This window comes from Ochotona princeps, chromosome 19 (assembly GCF_030435755.1).
Source record: "Ochotona princeps isolate mOchPri1 chromosome 19, mOchPri1.hap1, whole genome shotgun sequence".
Taxonomy (NCBI): Eukaryota; Metazoa; Chordata; class Mammalia; order Lagomorpha; family Ochotonidae; genus Ochotona; species Ochotona princeps.
In genome coordinates this window covers 44,623,733-44,640,443 of record NC_080850.1, presented here as the reverse complement: position 1 = coordinate 44,640,443, position 16,711 = coordinate 44,623,733, and the positions used below count along the sequence as shown (strand labels likewise).

The 16,711-nt window shown below is 41.6% G+C and overlaps 1 protein-coding gene across 2 annotated transcripts in view; it reads left to right on the top strand.

Moving 5' to 3' along the window:
• The window catches only part of PRR16 (proline rich 16), a 137,264-nt gene extending 120,804 nt beyond the window's left edge, over positions 1-16,460 (top strand). For both annotated transcript variants that reach the window (XM_004586356.2, XM_058677482.1), the window contains exon 2: positions 15,026-16,460. In XM_004586356.2, coding sequence (XP_004586413.2) covers positions 15,026-15,781 — 756 coding nt within the window. In that variant the 3' untranslated portion in view covers positions 15,782-16,460. The remainder of the gene's footprint in view (positions 1-15,025) is intronic.
• The last annotated feature ends 251 nt before the right edge of the window (positions 16,461-16,711 follow it).

The window sequence follows — 16,711 nt, the reverse complement described above, 5'->3', positions numbered from 1 at the left end:
TTTTCTTTATGTTGTCATAAGTGTTCAATCTCTGTGTCATAGTACAATAGGGAATGTGTGACAGCAGAGCTGTGACTTCAATCCCAGGATTGGGCACTACATTAAAGCCTGGCTACACACACACACACACACACACACACACACACCAGAGTATGAGAGAATAAACAGAGAAAACAGATATTTCAGCTGAAATGGAGCTTTAATTTTCCCCACTATGTCTTTCAGTAGTGAGAAAAAAAATCCTGCTAGAATAACAGAGATTATATATTTCCTGCTTGTTTTCCATCTTCAAAGTGCTCATAGCCATCATAGATATATAATATTTGCCAAAAATTATTGATCAGATTAAAAAAAAGTCTGCAGGTTGCTTCACATATGAATTAAGGATGGAGAGAGCTGTGGCCAGTGCAGGACCAGGCAGCGCTGCAGCCCAGGGTTGTCAGCAAGAACCCAGGATCCCACTGCCCCGGTGCTCCACCCTGGGGTTGGTGTTAAGCTCATTCTCATTGCTCAGAAGTCACCTCTTGAGTGCCACTGGCCAAATGGAAGCAAAAATCTCGTGTGTGGCCTTTTGGCCCTCTGCCTTAAAACACAGGGAGGTAGTTTTCTCCTGCAAACAGCCCTGTGGTCTCCTCTTCGATGCCTTACTGCTCACTGTGTGGACTTGAGTTGATTTAAACTGAATACTAGCAAAGAAACCTGTGTTCATAAATTACCCACAATCCTCCACATATGCTGATAATCTCAAATTGCAAACTCAAAATCATAATACAAATCAGAATTTGATAAATATTTATTAGTATTAAAATATGACAATGTAAAAATGACATGGCAATGAAGGAAAAAAATAACTAAATCACTGTGAATGTTAGGGAAACAGTCAAATGATAAGCACATTTTATCCACCTTATATGTATATTTCTGTAATTTGTCCTCATAATACCTCTCACAGCTGCAGACAATTGTTTCCAAGATTACGTGCTTATTTTCTGTAGCCGCCTCCATTCAGGAAATTCATAAGGTCAGGAATAATGACAGGTAATCGTCCATGTACACCCTGCCTTGTTCAACTGACCAGAGGATGAATGAAGAGACTTGGAGAATGCAATTGCCAACCCAAGTGGAGGGAGAATCATTAAAGTCAGCTGTATAAGTCAGGAAAGGGCAGATCACCGCACGGCTCCCTGGGTTAGGGTGTGAGTCAGCGTTTTCATCACTCTAACACAATACCTACATCTGAAAGAAGGAGTTTCCTTGTGGCTCACAATTTTGGAAGTTCACAGTACAAGCACTGGAAGCCCCATTTGTTCTGCCATGTGGGGAGAGCAGAGAATGGCACCAGCAGATTCTGTACTGAGGGAAAAATCACATGCTAACTTAGAAAATGGAAAGTGATTAGGCCCAACCTGACTCTGTTGAAAAAACTGACTCCCAAAGGCATGTCCTCGGAAAGGCAATTTGAAGAATGACTGTTCTAGGCAGTGATTTGCTTGAGCTATCTCCTAGGGGCTTGTGAGGAGTGATTTTCCTCTATTTTCGAAGTTTTTTGTTCAGTAGCATCAGGTTGAGACCTCGTCTCTGCCTTCCTTCGCCTGAGCAGTTGCCCTGCTCTTGCTTACTCTGAACTTCAGCAGCTCTGCTACCTGCTTGCACTGGGCCAGAGGCCACGTTGGTGGCTTTTTTCTTTGACATGTTTCCGTCGTGTCTAAGTCTGGTTCCCGTCAGAGGTCAGGCTAATGTCGTGTTCCAGCTTTGGTCCTGTCTGGAAGACGTGCGGAGGGCGCGGCAGGGCTGAGGAGAGAAGGGAGGAGCGTTTGTAGGACAGGCTCTAGCTGTTCCCTCTCCACCCCCAGGACCTCCCTCAGGCCTTGCTGGGGTGCTGCGGCTGGGGGCTGTCGAGGCACCTGGGGCTCCCCTTGTTAGTCTCCGTGTCCTCTCTTCCTCCACCTGGCTCTGCTGCTTCTGTGTTTTGTTCTCACCTTTGGCACTATCTGTGGAGATGAAGACTTTTGGATGTTTCACAAGCTCGACTTGGTGAGGTGTCGAGGCCAGTTTTGGAATCAGTGCTGGGCCTATATAAAATCATCCGTTGTTCATTTTTTGTAACTGATAGTATAAGGGAATGAAAAGATAGAATTTTTTTAATGGGAAAAAGTTGAGATCACCAAGTGTTTTATGCCATGAATGTTGACCATTAACTATTGAAAAAAAGAATTTTTGACTAAGCAAAAACTGTAGATGACTGAGAATAACTGCTCACTATCCTCTAACTTTTGACCTTGAAGCATGAAAGTCATGTGTTCTACAATATTTCACTTACTGAGTTTTAAAATATCAAAACATACTATTCATATCCGTAATTTGGTGCTGCGTATGATGCATTTTTAAGCTGATAATGATATTGGCTTTAAGTCTGGGTTACTACATATTTTCTTTTAAGTTATATCCCTGTAAAAAATAAAACTCTTACTTTCAAAGAAAATAATGTTTTTGTGTTTTGTAGTGTCTGACAAAATATGCTTAATTAATTTACTAAGAATAATAATTGCTAGGAAATTTGGTAAGGTACATTTTTGACCACTAGAGGGCTTCAATATTAACCACCAATGGGAATATAAGTAAGAGAGTTTGCAAAGAGACTTATATGACTGCTAAATGTTTAAATCTGTAATTGCAAAGCTATACATGTGGTTCAATGTATATGAAATGTTCAGTAATTTTATCCTAAGAATAAGCAAGTGTGCAGTAGATTTTATATACTATTGGTAGTGATGACAATGTTTCATAGTTTTCACGTAATGTAATACAGATTCATAGGCACAATAAGTTTCAAAATGTTTGTGTTATTGTCTTTGTATTTTTAAAGGGCTAGAAAAAATTCTGCATTCCCCCATAGCGCCTGTAGAACACAGGCGTCCACAGTGCCTTCAGATGGGGTTATGCTCAAACTAAAACAGGGATAGTACTTCCTGTGAATATTCTGCCTTCTAAAGGAAACAGGCATCATTTACCAACAGAATGAAAACATGAAAGATCAATTTTCAAACTCTCTCAGCAGATTTAAATGGCTGTTGGTTCTTTGTGGTGAAGGCTACCATTGTTTTTCAAATGACATGCAATTCATTTTTAGAAAATATCTCTAAAATCCCATGGCAGTGCAGACAGATGTTCGGAAACCCTGATCTACAAGAATTCCAAATTTTGAATTCCCTTTGCCTCTTCCATTTCATGTATTCTGGCTCATTAAATCCAACATGAAGGTGTTCGATTTTTAAAGTGCAGCTCCCATTTAGCCCATTGAGAATGCTAGATCTGAAGCTCAGAGAGGAATGCGTCCAGCTTGCATACCTTGACTTAGCCAAGGGTCATCTCCCCGTGTGCATTCATGCTGAGCACACTCTCATCAACACAGAGTTAGACCAAGTATTATGAAGTTGAAAAAAAATCTTAAAGTTGGTCTTTAGAGATTTCCGAATGTTTTCACTCTTGCAAGAATGTAATGTGGTCTCCCTGTTTGCGTCATTTTCTGTAATTCTCCCTCCATTTGCTCATGACAGGAGTTCCCCTTTCTAATGACCCACTGTATAGTGTGTCTTTCCATTTTTCCAGTGCTCTGGAAAAATTAGAGATCTCACATCACTTTTCTGTTTAAAGCATTAGCGGTTCCCTCATATTTACAGGGAAGTCCAGACACTGTACAGTGGTGAGCCCCCCCCAGGCATTCTTTCTTTTGTTAATTAATATCTCCACAAGGTGCACCCCATGCGGCTTCCCTTGGCCTGTAGGGGTTACTCCCCTACTCCTTCCTTTGCTTTGCTTTTAATTGCATCTGGAGCACTCACCTGCCTTTCTCTTCCTGTCCCTGCGGAGTCTCACAGTGCAGTCATCTTCTCTCCTGCTTCCCACCCTCCCTTTGCCAGGCTAGTGAAATAATAAACCCAAGTTCCATCATCACACAACAGCTGAGAGTCTAAATTGTATTTACATCTAAGAATCCTACTTTGAAATTCAGAAGTCTTATCGATATCAATATTTCTAGTTTAAAATTTCACTGTAAAATTAAATTTTTGATACAGGCCTTTATTGCTACAGTATAATTATTCATTTGGTGTATTAGGAAGATATATTAAAACAGATATGTTGAGTTTTCTGATCTTTTTAATAAGCAATTTAATATTTTAGATTATAGTATACATTTGGCAAATAATTGTGTGATTAACACACATCTTCCTTTGTATTATGGAATAATATATAGTTTATATTACAGATTAGTTCCATATCAAAGATGTGGAGAATAATACACGTCACATATCATTTAAATGTAAACATTTCCTTTGAGATAATGCATGAAGAGAGGCTGCCATAATCTTGCAAGTTTATTTTTAGGTAGCATTTCAGCATTACTCTCCAAAGAGCCATTTCTGCATTTGCCATTCATTTTTAAATTGCATACACACATGTGCATTTATATGTAAATATATGTGAAAATGTTATCAACACTTCATTTGGCTTATCAATCTGTAATTCAAATGTTTAGCCTGCACAGAACTGTACTTAAACTAAAAGCTTGTTTGTTGTAGATCTTTGCTTTGATTTATTTAGGCTTTTCGTTTCTTCAAGGAGCATAGCCTCCTTTCGTTACCCAAAAGCGTAGAATTCTCTGTGCTCTTTGGAGATAGACATCAAGGCGCTAAGCACTGACAAGCCATTGTTCTGCCAGTGTGGTCCATGGTGGGAAGCTCACACGCATAGGAGCTACAGCTCTGTGCAGCCAAATTAGGAGGCCATCTGGGAACGTGCCTCTGAGGAGAGAAGGAGAGAGGTGAGTGTGTGTGTGTGTACATGTGTGTTGTGTGCTGTGTGCATGTATGTATGTGTGCCTGTGTGTGTTGTGTGTAGATGTATGTTTGTATGTCTCTCTGTGTGCTATGTGTATGTTTGTGTGTATGTGGCTGCCTGTATGTATGTGTGTGCTGTGGGCATGTTTGTGTATATATGTTTGTACGTGTATGTATGCCTGTGTGTATGTACATGTATGTGCACGTGTGTGTATGTGATGTGGAAGAACATAGTGAGGCATCAACAGACCTGGATAGTGACTTACAGTAGGAACTATGAGCAGAAGCTTAGCATCTTTTCCTGAATTGAGTCTCTGGTTTTGAGCACAGGAAGTGAAGCTGCTGCTTACAAAACCAAGATGCCACAACCAAGGTGCCGGTTTGAATCCCATTTTTCTGCTTGCAATTCAGCTCTCTGCTCATGTGCCTAGGAAGACGGTGGAAACGGTGTACGTAGCTGGACCCCTGCCCTGCCTCTGGGAGGCCTGGCTGGTGTGCCTGACTGCTGATTCAGACAGGCCTACATCTGGCTCTTGTGATCAGTTGGAGAGTAAACCACAGATCAGAATATCTGTTTCTTTGTTGCTCCGTCTTTCAAACAAACAAAAAAGCCTAAATTCAATATAGTTTACTTGATAAGACACAGACGTACAGACCCCATGTACTCCTTTATTTATCCTCCCAAGTGCTATAACAGTGAGGAAGGGTTGTGACAGCCCAAATCCAGAAGCCAGAATCTCAGTCTGGGTTTTTCAGGTGGGCACCAGAACCCGAATCCTTGTGCCATGTCCTGCTGTCGTCCAGGATGCGCCTTGTCTGGGAGCTGGACTCAGGAGGGGAGCCAGGCGTTGAAACCAGGCGCCACAGTAGGGAACGTGGCCGTCCTAAGCAAGTCCCAACTGCTAAAACAAGCACAGTGCCAGAAGCTTAGCCTCTCATCTGTGCAAGAAGCTAGAAAAGGGTTTGCACATCATGAGGACTGGGCAGTCCAGGAGAGCAAGGACTGGGTCTGCAGGCTACTGCTGCTACTAAGCCTTTGCTCTTACATTTTTTTCTTGTATTTATTTATTTGAAAGGAAGACTTATAAATTGATTAGTTAACTAATTAATTAATTTAGAGGGGGGAAGAGTTACATAGAGAGAGAACACGGGAGGAAGGGGATAGTGAAAGGGAGTGAGAGAAATCACCATCTGCAAGTTCACTTGCCAAATGGCTACCGAGGCTGGGACTGTGCCAGGTGGAAGTGAGGAGCTCCGTCCTTCCAGTTCTCCCATGTGGGTGGACAGGGCCCAGGCATTTGGGCTGCTTCCACTGCATTCCCGGGCACGTTAGCAGGTAGCTGGGTCTGAAGTGGAGTAGCCGAAAAGACCCACAGAGGCAGTCATATAGGATATTGGCACTGCAAGTAGCAGTTTAACGCACTATGTCACAACGCTGGCCCCTGTGAGAAGCCAAGTAAAGGTTTTTAGTTGATTGCTTTTACGTTGTGTAGAGATATGTGTGTATTTGAAATAAATCTTGTTAAACATCTCTAAAGACAGTGAAGTAAAACAGTTTAAGAAAGAATAGTCCGGATTCAGAGATTTGTTCTTACTACCTTATTTGTGAGACTTGTGGAATGATTTTCACTGAGCCAGTCTGAGATTGATAGGAAAATAATAGACATCCTCCATATTTTTAATATATTTTTATTTTTCAGTTTTGAATTATGTGGTATAATTTTGTTTAGGTTGGAATTCCCCCCCAAACTCCCACCCCCTGACAGATTTTCCCCATTTTACTACAATGGTGTAGTCCTTCATAAGGAATCATAATTCTGTAAGTCTCTTATTTAAGTGTACCCCGACATAGCTGGTACAGACAATGTCAGACAGTCCAGCATCCCACTGGCTACACATGTCCAAGAGTTTCATTGGGAATCCATCTTTCGTCTGAAAGCAGGGATACATGTTCCATTATTCCCCCAGATCTGTATATATACCTTTAGTTTCCATCCTATCTGGGCTGGTTCCATGGAAGTCACTCCTTTTAACTGGTCTTATCTAAATAACATTTAAGCACCTCACGGTATCTTGCGACTCACTTTTAAAGAAGATGAGGTTTTTCTGTCTTCGGCTGTGGCCATATGTTGAAGAGAGAAGGCAGGGACCAGCATCCCAGTAACAGTGGTAGCATGAGACAGTGCTAATGAACCTGTGTTTGCTTCCAAAGGAGAAGTGATTCACTGCACTTGCAGGCATTCTACAAAGGAAACAGCCCACTTTTCCCTGTTACCATTGTGTTCTGTCTCAAGTTGCAAAAAAAAAAACCAAAAACCGCCCAGTTTATATTCTTCATTCTTACTTCCCAGTGAAGATGATGAGATGCACATGTTGCCAGCATGCCTTGGGTGTTGTTTAGGCTGTTTCATATGTTCCTTGTTCCTTTGGAATACAATTTCTCTTTCTCTCATTTTATTAAAAAAATAGTGCTATAACTACTTTAGAAAATTCATGGAGAGTAGATTTCACATAAACATAAGTAGGTTCAAATTTTGCAGTTCTACATTTTTCTTAAAGTAAGCCTTTTGCACAAACATTGTGGAAATCAGTCTTCGTTTTTCATTGGATGTGGGCATCCAGATAAAAGGCCATTCATTCTACCTTCATTGTGTCTAAGTGGCTTAATTTTGACTCGTGAGATGTTAGCAAATAAAACACATTGCTTCTGAAACAATTGCTTAGAAAGGAAAAAGATATGCCTCTCCTGTGCTCTTCCAGCTCTCTCTCTTAAATGTGTACGTGAAGGCACAGCTCTAACTCTGAACTTGAACATGGAAATGAGCAAGAAGGCCATACCCTAAGTATAGCACAGCAAAAAGTTAACATCTAGGTACCTGACAATTATACCCTAAATTACTGCCATTATCTTCGTTATATAATCTATCAAATGCATCAAGGAAAAGGACAGAGTTTGATAATATACTAAGAGTCTTTGTGATGTTGGAGAATATGAAAGCATATGCCATGTGCTGGCACATGGACCTATCTTGGCAGCTCACCGGCCCTGTGTTTAACAGTCATATTGTTTGGGAGAAAATCATTGCTCAGCTCTTGCAGCATGAGGCATTTATAGTTAGACTTTCCTTTGGGAGCCAGGATTTAGTGCTCACCACCTGTTAAAATCTTCTATGCTGAAGAAAAGCCTGATTAGAAAGTTGTTATACATACTTCTACAAAAATTTGCCAAGTTTTGAATCACTTTTAATGTTTCTGTTTATTGTTTTTTTTCCTGACCAAGGTGCAGTTCAGTATGAGTTTATGGAGTTACATGAGGTAACACAGACATTTTCAAACAGCTAACTCCATGCAATATGTAACACCTATTGCGTCCTGTCAGCAGAACACGGAGTGGTATGCTCTATGATGAATTATTTTACTTTTGCTGATTAATAAACAGGGTAGGTATACAGATAGATACTTGGCAACTCTAATGTCATGTCCAAAAAGAAACGAGATGTGTGAGTTCCACCTGTGAGCCGCCAGGGCACTGTGGTCCTCCTGCTTGCATCCTGTAAAACGCTCACTATTGGTGCGAGGCCTTGTGATTCTCTGACTGGCTTCTGCCTGGCTCTGCCAGGAACAGGCCTCAGTGTGCCAGTTGCGTCTCTGTGCTTTGTACTGCAGGGGACACAGATCTTGCGCCGGCAGCATCTGCACCCTGTTACTGTAAGGGGAAAACTTGGACCCGTTTTGTGTGGACTGTGACTCCGGGCAGAAGAAGCTACTTGTGCTGTGGGTGATTTCTCTTGGCAGAGAAGTTCTTACGGTTTGTTTTTTAAAATTCAGTTGCTTCATAAATCATTCTTAAAGATATTGGCTAATCCCTAAGTTGTCCTGTGAAGGATTAACTTTGTGTTTAGTTCCTCTTTTCCCTCTGTTAAGTCTGTAATTCATCTTCTCCTTTTTAAGGTTTCTTTATTTTTATTTGAAAGGCAGAGTATCTTTGAATGCTCTTGCACTCCCCGGATGACGTAACTGCCAGTCCTCAGGCAGTGCAGCAAGGAGCCACTGAAAATATCTCGCAGGGTCCCACACACTTGGGCCAAGTGCTGCTTCCCCAGGTGGATTAATAGGGCAGTGAGTCAGAAGGCCAGCAGCCTGGATTGGAACTGCCATGTTGCAAATGGCATCTTAACGTGCTGGCCACTGCTATTGAAATCCTTGTGGTTGAGAATGATGATGCTGACGTCCTAGAAAAAGACTGACTGGCTTTGAAAGAGGCTTCTCTTTGTTGTTAAGGAATCCGAGTATTTTCTTTTTGTAGTTCAAATGCAGAAGTTGGATTTTGGAACAAGTGCAAAAGTAGAATTGAGAACAGTTTTCAATGCACTCAGAGTTATGTAGACACAATATAAGACTAAATGTATACTTCAGTTCTCATGATTGTTTAGGAAGTGGATTGGTTTGCTCTAGGTGCCCAGCCTTTGGTGGTCAGGTAATGACAGCCAAGGCCACCAGACCTCAGCAGCGTCCCAGCGTCCTCTTCCTCTGTCTGCTTTGTCCCCATGTGTCCCTTGCTGGACCGTCTGGATCCCATTGGGCTGCTGAAGTGCTTGAACCACTAGATCCCATGCTGGAAAGCTGGTGGAGGCAGGGTAGAAATAAAGTGGAGAAATGCCATCTCTAAGGTTCTGCTTACTGAATTTTTGCTAATTCCGGTGTTGTATGCTCACTGTGCCACGTGCCAGGTCTAAGTAGAAGGGCTCAAGTCATTTGAGAGGAGCACAGTGGCAAAACAGGTGTTCTGCATTGGGTAATTGTAGGAATCAAGAGATAAAGCTGCAGGGAGCACAGAAACACAGATCTGAAGTTTTTTCCCCCTGAATTGCAGTCTCAGAAACACTCTTAGAACATCTTTAATTTTTCTTTCTATTTTAAGATATGTCAAAGAAATAGAAGTTTGATTTTGATTACCACAAATAACTGAGACCTGATAATGGCTTAACTGCTTATAAAGCCACTTCTCTTATGAAAAGAGTTAAAACTATGTTTTCCCGTATGGGAAAACCTTGGGATTTTGTGATTCCTTTGACACCTTTATACCTATTCCTCAGTATTTCACACTTAACCATGGTTACCATGTTTATGTTGCTAAGAAGAACACCTGTAGGGATCCTCAGGTGACACCTGCTGTTACTGTTCTTTGTTTCACTTCCAATACCAGAGTCTTCCACAGACCTGTGTGCCAGTACGACTAGGAGAGAGGACCGCCTTCGAGTTCGAGATGGTGTTGTTTTCTTTGCACCTGATATTTGCATTTGGATACCTGTGGTTACTGTCCTGTTGCCTTCTATTCTCTACGTATCTGTCAAAAAAAGTATTTGTGCAGGCTTCCTTCCTCCATAACTCCATCGTGACTGTGGTTAGTAGTCCTTCCTTCGGTTGCACCTAGTGCTTAAGCAAACTGGAGGCTTGCAATGGCTCGGACATGGAAGGTTCCTTGTCTGAGTAATTTATGCATCTTCCACTTGGCTGCAGCCTAGTCTGACTGGCCAAGTAAATAAACTGCAGCACCCTGCAGTGTGTTCCCTGCACAGCATCCATAAGGTTTGCTTCTTTTATTTCTTCCTTGCTTTATTTAACTGGTGCTAAGTATTTATCATTCACCCTCAAAAAAGGATGAGATCCTGTAATTTGACACCATATGGAAGGCACTGGAGGACATTATGCTAAGTGCTAGTTCAGACAAGGAAAGAAAGATACTGCATGTACTTACTTACATGTGAAATCTTAAAAGTAATAGGTCGCATGCATAGAAAAAGGCTGGTTGTCAGGCTTGGTGGGAGAAAATAGGGAACTGTAGGTATAGAAAATGAGTTACCTACAATTGCATCAGCAGGGGCGAGTCTCAAAAATCCTGTTGAAGGGAGAGGTGTGCATGGTGAACACATCTAAAAAGCTGAGACTGGTATTAACAGTGGTATTTTGTACCAGCATGTTTGCTAAGTTAGTGTAACTGTGCTTACAATGATAAGAAAAATGGGTAACTGTGAGATAACAGATGTGTTGTATGTACATGTCATATAGCATCATGTTGTACATCTTAAATGTATTCAATAAAAGTTGCTTCTAGTTTTCCTTATTATAAAATATTGCACATATAACAGAGTATATGTAACAAATAGCCCAGCCTAATACATTAAAGCATTTACTTTATATCAAGTTTAAAATTGATCAGATATGTCAGATGTGCGATAGATGACTCCCAACATCTCTTCTTGTTTGCCTTAACTTAATGTGAGTTGTTTATTTTCATGTTACATAAATTGCCTTCATTTATTCATAGAAATGATGCATACATACCAAATATGTCTTGCTAATTTTTAAATAGTAAATAATAGTGTTTTTCAAGATTTATTTATTTAGAAGGCAAAGTGAGAGAGAGAGAGAGAATGAACTTCTCTTGTTGGTTTACTCCCCAAATGTTTGCAATAACCAGTTCTGGGCCAGGTCAGAGCCACAGTCCACCACATCCAGACCTTGCCTCACGAGCAGCAGGAGCCAAGGCCCTTGGGACCTAAGTAGGAAGCTGGATCAGAATTGGAGAATCCAGGACATGACCACTCTGAATGTACTCTGAGTGGCATTGTAAGTACAATCAGCCCGGTTCTCCAACATGCTGGCTGCCTCGGTAGTAGAATTTTTGAGATTTATCACTGCTGTTATCTGTAGTTCTAAATCACTCCTTTTATCTACTGTACATTTACTTACCCCCACTACTTGGTGCTAGATATTTGGATTGTATTTGATGCAATAGGATATAATACTTGGCTACAGACAGAAGCTGTAAGGGTCATGCATGTCTTCTTATCACTGTGCGCATCTGGTAGGATTCCCCTGGAGTGCTGCAGGCTTTGTTGCCAGGAGAGTTCCACACAGGCCTGTGTCTTGGCCACTCCTAGGCTTCTGTTTAAGAATTCCCTGAACCGAGTTTACATTTGCTCTAGCAACATGCAAAGTTCCCATTTTGCCACATCATTATCCAAAATTGTGGTTATCACAACTGTCTTGACCAAACCATCTCATTTTTCTTCACTTTACATTTACCTCAGTGGCTAGGGAGATTTGGAGTAAGTTTGCATGGTTTTGGGAAACTCATTGTTTACCTTGTATGAATTGCTCAACCCTGTTCTTTCAAAATTACTTTTGGGTGTGTGTGTGTGTATAAACATGCATGAATGTGAGCTGTTAATTCTTTCACATTGATTTTTTTTTTTTTGATACTGGATGTTGTATTTAAGGAAGTAACAGTATATCATTTGGCTTGGTACTGATGGATCTTCAACAGGTTACATTTGAATACTTATCTGCTGTTTAATATTTCTATAACTTTTATTTATTTAATCTCACTATGTTCATTTGACAGTTGTGAATAAATTGTTTTGAACTGTTTTAAGTATTTGTTTATTGGTTTTGTTTTCCTATTTGAAACACTGATGTGTGTCCATCTACCAGTCTGCTTGGCCCAAAATGGCCAAGAGTGGACTGGTTGAAAATTATGAGCTGAAAACTCAGGAGAGGCTCCCACGTGGTGGTGGGATCCCAGCTGCCGGTACCATCTTGAGAGCCGTGGTGGCCTACATTAGCAGAAAACTGGATTTGGGAGCTAGAGATTTTGCAAAATTGCTTAACCAACATAGGCTTCTAAACTACTGGGCTACATACTTCGTTCAGCTTATAGTGAAATTATTTCTTTTGTTTTTCAAGGTGTTTTTTTTTTTTTGCTGTTCCCTTTGTATTGTGATGTGTGATTTCTTATTTACTGAGTTGTCTTTGTTCTTTGCATTATTTTGGATGTGAACATTGTAAGTCCATTATTTCAATAATTACCTTGAAAATTGTGACTGTAAAAGACCTAAAGTAAATCAGTATTGGATAGATAACTGATTTTCTAACTGCAAAAAAAAAAAAAAAAAGAAAAAAAATACTACACATGCTTTTACTGTTTTCTAAAGTCAAACAACATTTTCCAATGTAGCTTTTTTTTTTTTTTTCGCATTTTTCTAGCTCTCTCCCAGAGTGCTTGTTACTCTATTCATGTCTGTGCTGGGTGCTGATTTTCATTCATGTGTGTACTCCTTTTATTCATCCTTGCCTCTTGCCTTCCAGTCTTTCCTGCCCACGTTTCCTCTCCTTGCTGAGTTGTCACTTGCCAGTCCTTGGAAGCCAAACTGGAAGATGCAGATTTAGTCATTATTTTCCAAACTTGTCAGTTTATCCCACTCTGACCTGAGTTAAACTGCAGAATAAGTCCATGTCTTTTTTTTTTCCAGTCTTAAACCCATTTCTATTTTTCTTGGAGGGGGGTCTCCATCACCTCTGAGAAAATCTCCCATGAGCCTACTTTTCGTTATTCTATACATTTGGTGTCCTTCTGTTGTGGTAAAACTTCTAGCATGGTATTGCTGTGTTTCGCAGTTCATTGCGGTATGTCTGGGGAAAGGTTTGGTTTATATTTTCCTGTTGAAGCTCTTGTGTACTCTGACTAGAGGATGCGTTGGTTTCCAGAAGCCCTTGCCATCTGCCTCTGAATCCCACTCCTCTCACGTCTTGAGTTCTTACAAGCACATGGCATTTTTGGGTCTGGGGAGGAGTTGAGGGGGAGGAATCTTACAACCCAAGGGCTCTCCCAGTCTGAGCTGCTGTTTGAAATCACCAACTCTGTTCTCAGAATGCCAGTGCTTGAAAGGGGTTTTTAAATCACTTATTGAAGCACCCTCTTCACGTCTTCATCCAGGGACCTCGTCAGGCTCTTCTCTGGGGGGACTTGACACCACCACCCTTTCTCTGGCCCACCAGGCTCATCCTTCAAGATGGTCCTGCCCACAGGCTCTACCTACAGAGTCCTGCTTTCTCACAGCACCCCCGATGCCTGAGAGCTCTTGGAGCTATTGCGTTTTTATAATAGCTTATCTCAGGACCTGACGTTAGGCCTTTCCACTATAGCTCCTACTGCTTGATGGCCGTTTTATGTCTGCTTTGTATATTCCGGGCATTTTTGTGGGATTCAAAACATGATTACATAGAGACTGAAGCCAATCAGGAACTATGAACCCATCATGGCTGACGGCAGTATGCATTCATACCTGCAAATAAGCTTTGCTTCTCCGCTGCCTCAGAGGACCATCCTCTGTTTAGTTGCATAGGAAGACTGGGGTAGAAAGTTCCAGTTCCACTGCTGTCCATGCATCTCTTCTTTAGACATCTGCTCCCCAGCAGCTCCGATGCTCTATGTAAAAAAAAAAAAAATCCTTGTTACCACTGGCTTCTGGTATGCACTGCCAAAGTGATAACATCTCCAGAAATCCAGAACGAAAGCACGTGCTTTTGTCCATGCTTGAATTGACTGAAAGAAGACATTTCCTCTGATGCAGCTACTGACCGAGTATTTGCTGTGCTCCTGATCATTCATATTCTCATTCAGAAGAAGAACCACATCCCAATAATCATACCAAGTACTAAGCCTGGCATTTAAAATGTAACAAATAGAGAAAACAAGAGATTCCTGGTGATGGTTCACTCATTCATAACTAATTTCATTAGACTGGGGAAGCCTGGCTTGATGGTAATGCTATTTAGGAGCTAGCTGGAGAAACAACTGAGGTGAGAGCATTTCCAGGAGGACTGTTCACATGTGCAAACGTCCTGTGGCAGGAAGCAGATTGGCCATTAAGAGAGCATAGAACAAGGCCAGAGTGATTTGAGAGCATTAAAAAAAAAAAAAAGAACACCACTTGGTGGACTAAAGATGGAAAGTTGTTTAGGAATGCGTGTTTCAAAAATACCATCATTATTTACATCAGATGATCTGACTCCTGGATGCAATCTTCTTTTCCCTTGCAGAAGAGGAGGCAGCTCCTCTTATTTTCAAAACTCAGTTCTAGTTTTGCAGCAGAGGCCCACCTTTAGTGGATACAACAGGGTCAGACTTGGACATGGCGTTCTGTGTCACCGAGCGGGAGGCCTTTGTGTGGCAGTGGCCCCTGTGTGCTTTGCTTGGGTGAAGCATGAAGCAGCCCTGGAATGCACAGCTCACAATCCATCAAGGATGCTGAGGCAGGTGACAGCCAGAAAGAAAGGAAATGTATCTTGTCTCTTATGCTTTGGGCTGTTCTTCAACACAGTTACCTTGTCCTTTTCACCAGGTGGTTGACCAGATTGATACCTTGACCTCTGACCTACAGCTGGAGGATGAGATGACCGACAGCTCCAAAACAGACACGCTGAACAGCAGCTCAAGTGGCACCACGGCTTCCAGCATCGAGAAGATCAAAGTGCAGGCCAACGCACCCCTCATTAGAAACCCCCCTCACCCATCTGCCATCCTCACCGTCCTGAGAAAGCCAAACCCTCCACCGCCACCTCCACGGTTGACGCCTGTGAAGTGTGAAGAATCCCCACGGCCATTGCCAACAGCGAATCCTGTGAAAACCAATGGCACCCTGCTGAGAAACGGAGGGGTGCCAGGTGGATCTCACCGAATACCCAACGGAGACCTCTGCTGTATACCCAGCAGTAACCTGGACAAGACTCCTGGGCAGCCTCTGATGCATAGACCAGAGAAGGACAGGTGTCCCCAGGTAGGGCCTAGGGAACGAGTCCGGTTTAACGAAAAAGTGCAGTACCATGGCTACTGCCCTGACTGTGACACCCGGTATAACGTAAAAAACAGGGAGGTCCACCTACACAGTGAACCTGTCCACCCACCGGGGAAGAACCCTCCCCACGGCCCTCCCCGCCCTCCTCCGCCCCACCTGCCTTCTTTCCCACTAGAAAATGGGGGCCTGGGAATAAGCCACAGTAACAGCTTCCCCCCTCTGAGACCTGCAACTGTGCCTCCTCCCACTGCACCAAAACCACAGAAGACCATCTTGAGGAAGTCAACCACCACCACAGTGTGATGTATGCCATTGAAAAAAAAAAACAGCTTTTATTTTATTTTCTGTGTTATAAACAAAATAATAAGTAATCAGCACTTTCTACGCAAGCAATAAAAAGCCCAAATTATTAATCCTGCATTCAGCAAAGTGGCATTAAAAAATTCTGGTAAGTATGCAGTACATTGCTTATATCCTGGGTATACATTACTCTAAATGCATCATCCAAAACCACAGAAAGAGGAAAAATCTGAATGCACTGGTTATGTGATTGACTTGTGACATACTGCCATCTGCAGATTTAAAATGTTTTAATTCACTGCAAGAGATGGGATTTGATTCATTTTACTCATGCCCAACACATCTATGCATTGGAACCACATCAGTCTCTTTCTCTTTGGTCTAATGCTTTTTAATAAGAAGTTTTAATACTGAAGGACTATTTTACTATTTTTTCTAAAGATGCTTGTCACTAGTTTTGCATTATTAAATGCTGAGAATAATATCAAAAAGATTATTTTCTATACTATCCAATCATGGATTATATGTTCAGCTCTGTGTGTAATAAAATGTTTTTGTCCTTGGAAATGCCATTATGTCAATAAACAATAGGATTTAATGGAGAAACCAAATGTTCCTTGGAATTAAACTCAATTGGTTGCTTATTTCTTGCTATCTTATTGTTCATCAAAATGAGAAGCAACTCTGCAAGAAATGGAGAGGATCACAGTGAGGCTATGACAGAATTGCCTACATTAGATAGCCTCGTCCATGCTTTAGATAGAGCTTTGCTCATTTGCATGTCATATTCCTCCATTTGAGTCTTCAAGAAACATCTATAGTTTCCTCCCTCCCTCCCATACTCCCTTGAGACCTCCCCTCTCATTCAGCATTTTTCAGGGTACACCACACTCCTTACACTGGAAATGTGAAATATTTTGTCTTAACATTGGT